Source organism: Camelina sativa, chromosome 11 (assembly GCF_030686135.1).
Source record: "Camelina sativa cultivar CO46 ecotype springtype chromosome 11, ASM3068613v1".
Taxonomy (NCBI): domain Eukaryota; kingdom Viridiplantae; phylum Streptophyta; class Magnoliopsida; order Brassicales; family Brassicaceae; genus Camelina; species Camelina sativa.
In genome coordinates this window covers 44,982,927-44,988,105 of record NC_141890.1, presented here as the reverse complement: position 1 = coordinate 44,988,105, position 5,179 = coordinate 44,982,927, and the positions used below count along the sequence as shown (strand labels likewise).

General features: G+C 33.4%; 1 protein-coding gene across 1 annotated transcript; it reads left to right on the top strand.

Moving 5' to 3' along the window:
- Window positions 1-1,236: 1,236 nt before the first annotated feature.
- LOC104726102 (uncharacterized) lies at window positions 1,237-4,015 on the top strand. The gene is made up of 5 exons (XM_010444890.3): window positions 1,237-1,559; window positions 1,685-1,802; window positions 1,892-2,128; window positions 2,255-3,389; window positions 3,503-4,015. Exons 3-5 carry the CDS (start codon window positions 1,904-1,906, stop codon window positions 3,514-3,516), a joined length of 1,374 nt encoding a protein of 457 aa, XP_010443192.1. The 5' UTR covers window positions 1,237-1,559; window positions 1,685-1,802; window positions 1,892-1,903; the 3' UTR covers window positions 3,517-4,015.
- Window positions 4,016-5,179: the final 1,164 nt, after the last annotated feature.

The following is a 5,179-nucleotide window of genomic DNA, read 5'->3' as shown; positions in this document are numbered from 1 at the left end:
AATCTTTAGAAAAAGAATATGATAAAAAATCTGATATATAAAATTATGATTTGTCAATAAAAAGATGTATAAAATATGACTTAAAACATATATCTATGCTAATGTATAAGAATATGATATATAAATAGAAAATAAAGAAACAATTAATAATTTTAATGGCGAATATAGCAACTAATCTAAACAAATTTGGTAACAAACATCAGATTTTTGGAAACCAAAAATAAAACTGTTATAACAAAAAAACAAATCTGACATAACATAAAATAAATCTGTTGTCACTATAATTACATCTAATAAATCTGTTATCAAACAACAGATTTTTTGAAGCCAAAAACAAAGTTGTCATAACATAAACAAATCTGCCATAACATATGGTTTTAATGTAGGTCTCTTTAGCAATTTTAAAAAACTTTAACAAAATTGTTATCAAACGACAGATTTTTAGTTAAATTAAAAAATCTGTTGTATTATGAAATAAATCTGTTATCACTAGACGTCAAACTAGTAATTATTTTTTCATAAAAAAATCTGTCACAATACGACAGATTTTTTGCGAAAAAATAAATCTGTAACAAGTGTAAAAAATAAATCTGCCACATATTATAACCAGTCTGCTATATATTATGAAAGTCTTTGGTGTCTTTATAAATAAGTCTGCCGTTAAAATAAATCTGTCACCAATTATAAATCTGTCGTAACTATCTTCAAATAAATCTGTCATCCAAAATAAATCTGTCGGACATACACAAATAAATCTGTCGTGCAAAAACAAATCTGTCGTAAATAAACAAATCTGTCACAACTAGTCCGACAGACTTTTGAAAATATTTTTATTTTTTTTTAAATGCTGGAATTTTTTATTTTTTTTTAAATGCTGGAATTTTTTAAAAGGGTAAATTTGACTTTTTATTTTTTCCTGACAAAGCAAAAAAAGTATTTTAAGCATAAAAATAACTCAACTAACCCTCATATTTTATGAGTTAATTAAGTAATTAATCTTTTAATTTGGATCAATCTAGTTTTTTCCCATAATGTAAAGTGTTTAGAAAAAAAAAAAAAAGAAAAAAAAACTATTCGTTAATTTGAAAATTTAGGTAACAGCAATAGGGATATATATATTATGGGTCTCCATGATCATGATGATAGTTAAAAACTTAAAATAGTCTAAAAAAAATATTCATTCCAAAAAAAAAAATATTTAATTTCAATTGTAACATATTAATTTTTTTTTTCTTTGTAAGAAAAGAGGTCGCCATCATCTTCTGTCTCGCTCTCTCTCTCTCTTACAAAATCCTCCCCCCAAGAAAAAAGGATGCTTAAACCATAAGAAAGCCAAATCTCAAATCTCTCTCTCTTCTTTTCTTAATTGGGTGGGGGATTTATTAAAGGAAACCATTTTTTACAGATAAAAAAAAAATAAAAATAAAAAAGGAAAGGTTTTTAATAACCAGATGATGATGATGATGATTTGAAGAAAACCCTCCCTCCCCTCTCTGTTTCTTTCTTCTAATTTCCTACATTTCCTCATCTGGGTCGGTCTCGTCTCATCTCCAACAATGGTGATTCTTTTTTCTTTACTCTCTCTCTCTCTCTCGTCTTCATAAATTCATATTCACCTTCTGGGTTTTTTTTTTTCCTTTGGTTTTGTGATTTAAAAGATTCAATTTTTTTTTTTTTTTTTCAGATTTGAAGATCACCCAAAATTCGCTACTATTTTTGATTAGGACAACAACAATATGTATCTGATTCCTCCGTCTTAGTAGATTTGCAGACAACAACAACAACAGCAGATATAAAGAAAAGTATGTTTCTTTTTAAAAAATTTCATCTCTCATCTTAATCGATTGGTTTTTGTAATGGTTTTCTCGGAACTGAAATTGAATTGGAGCAGGAGCTTAAAAAGATGGAATCGGATCTGGGGAAGCTCTTCGTTGGTGGGATTTCGTGGGATACAGATGAAGAAAGGTTAAGAGACTATTTTAGCAACTACGGTGATGTTGTTGAAGCTGTGATCATGAGAGACCGTGCCACTGGTCGTGCTCGTGGCTTTGGTTTCATTGTTTTCTCTGATCCTTGTGTTGCTGAGAGAGTCATCATGGTCGACAAACACATCATCGATGGCCGCACGGTTAGTCTCTAGTCTATTGGAATCGGAGGAATCATCTTCATCTCTCTCTCTCTCTCTCTCTCTCTCTCTCTTGCTTGCGTTTCGAAAGTGTATTATATAAAAAGATCAATTAATCTGTTCTTTCAGGTTGAGGCGAAGAAGGCCGTGCCTCGAGATGATCAGCAGGTGCTAAAACGACACGCTAGTCCTATCCACCTTATGTCACCTGTCCATGGTGGTGGCGGTGGTGCAAGGACAAAGAAGATCTTTGTTGGAGGTTTACCGTCCAGCATTACCGAGGAAGAGTTCAAGAACTACTTTGATCAGTTTGGTACTATTGCTGATGTTGTGGTAATGTATGATCATAACACGCAGAGGCCCAGAGGGTTTGGTTTCATTACTTTTGATTCAGATGATGCTGTTGACAGAGTTCTTCTCAAGACCTTTCATGAGCTCAATGGAAAACTAGTTGAGGTCAAAAGAGCGGTACCTAAGGAGATTTCCCCTCCTGCTTCTTCTAGTAACCGAAGCCCGCTTCCTCTCGGTGTTAACTATGGTGGAGGCGTGTCTAATAGGATGTCTGCTAATAGCTACTTTAACAACTTTGCTCCTGGTCCTGGTTTTTATAACAATCTAGGAGGCTCTGTTGTTGGTGGTCGCTTTAGTCCTGTTATTGGTAGTGGTAGAAATGCGGCTTCTGCTTTCGGCCTCGGTTTGAATCATGAACTGAGTTTGAATTTGAATCCTAGCTATGATGGGACTACTTCTACATTTGGGTATAACCGGCTTCCAAGCAACCCTTACTTCAACGGTGCTTCCCCAAACCGTTACACCTCTCCAATCGGGCACAATAGAACTGATTCTCCTTACAATTCTAACAATAGAGGCTTATGGGGAAACAGAACCGATACTGCAGGTCCCGGTTGGAACTTGAATGAAAACAACAGAGGAAACTGGGGACTTCCTTCTTCTTCTTCTGCTGTTGCTAATGATAACAGTGGCGGCTATGGAAGAAACTTTGGGACAGGTTCTGGACTTTCCTCGTCCCCATTTAACGGTTTTGAAGGTTCTATAGGGGAATTGTACAGAGGGAGCTCGGTTTACAGCGACTCAACGTGGCAGCAACAGCAGCAGCAGCTACCATCTCAGTCTTCTCACGAGCTAGACAATTTGTCTCGCCCTTACGGCTATGACATTGACAATGTAGGTTCAGACCCATCTGCAAATGACTCAGAAGGATACAATGGAAGCCACGATGTTGGAAATAGACAAACTAATAGAGGTAACAAAAAAACAAAATGCTTAACTTTGTTCTTCTCAAAAGACTTGTAACATTGGTTAATACATTTGATCGCTATCGAAATGTTCTGATCTGTTTTTTGTTTACTTGTTTAGGTATTGAGGCATAGGTTATCAAAAACCAAGAAAGAAAAAAAAAAGAAGTTGAGAGAGATTTGTAAATTGAAAAGCAACCAATTTCAGTTGCAGAGAGTGAAGAGGTTCTTCTCATGACAAAGAAACCAACTTTGTTGATCACACAGTGTGAGTCCTTTGCCAAAGATTCTGGTTTTGCTTTCTCTTTGTTAGACCAAAAAAATACCAAAAGAGAAAACAAACAACAGTTTTATATTTCTTATTACATAAAAGATCAGAGATCATAGCAGCCAAAGATACTACAAGATGGATGAAGATTTGCTTTCAAAGTTCGTCTCAAACACTTCTTTTCTTTTCTTTCATAGAAATAACCAAACAATGATCGTAGAATTTTCGATCAAAAGATTCTTCAGAGTTCTGTGCTCTGTTTTGTAATTTTACTTACTTTTTTTTTCTTTCTTTTTTTACAAATCGAACTGTTTATGAAAACTTTGATTTCTTTTACTTTTTTTTTTTAATTAGCGTTGGAGAAAATGTTGTGTAAGAGAGGGTTAGAGGGATATGACTATTTTGTTGCATGTATCCCTAATGAGATATATTCAATTTAAAAAAAAAAAGTTATATACTTATATGTATGTTTATTATTTGTGCGTTTGTGAAAATTCTTTTATATTTTAGATCTTCAATGTAAGTGAACATTAATATTCCTGACTCTAATTGGAAATAAACTAAAACAAATATAACTAGGTCATAGAATTGACTAAAATATGTTTTGAGAAGTTTAATAAAACTATAAAAATATGTTTTGAGAAGTTTAATCAATACAAAAAAGAAGAATGAGTTGCATTTCTAGTATGACACATCAGCTTCAACATTGAAACATGACCTACACATCAGTTAAAATCAATAACCAATAAAAACATTTAAATTAATATAACTAAGATTTCTAGCCAATTAAAAAACTATGTGTCACATCTTGTTTTTTTACTTCATAAACCCTCACTGACATAATTAAAAATAAAATATGAAGTCTTTTATCGTTTGTTCTTCTCCTTCACAATACAAAACATAAGAAAAGAAAAACAAAAGAATTGTCACAAAGCTTCGCCTTCGATGAAACAAACATAAAAAGAAGAAAATGCAGCAGACATGGAAGAAGCATAGGTCATTGCTAAAGAGGCAAATCAGAACCACTGAAGAGGGAGATCAATGAGCTTGCTTGCTATTGAGCTATGTCGGCACCGTGAAAGAACCACTGAAGATGGTGATGTGGGAAAATAAGGCTAGAAAAACAAAAACAAAGCAAAGCAAAAAAAAGGAGGTAAAGAGATTATCTCTCAGTGGTAAATCAAAAATCATCGAGAAAAACATAGAGGATAATCATGAGAAAAAAAGGAAAAAAAAAAATCGATTAAGGAGAACCGATTCATGAGAGGGAGTAAGAGAATTTACAAATGAGCTGTGCAAAAATCATGAAAGAAATTCATACATTGAAGAAGTAAATCATAAAGGAGGAGAAAAAACCTTAGGATCAAATACCAAAATTGGATTTTGGGGATTAAGAAAATGAATCAAGAGAGAGTGTTGTAAGTTGAATCATTACTTAATCCTGCAAAAGAGAAACTACAAGTGAAAGATGCAACCAGGCCCGACCCGTAAGACAGGCGGGCTAAGCCAAGGCTTAGGGCCACATTTTTT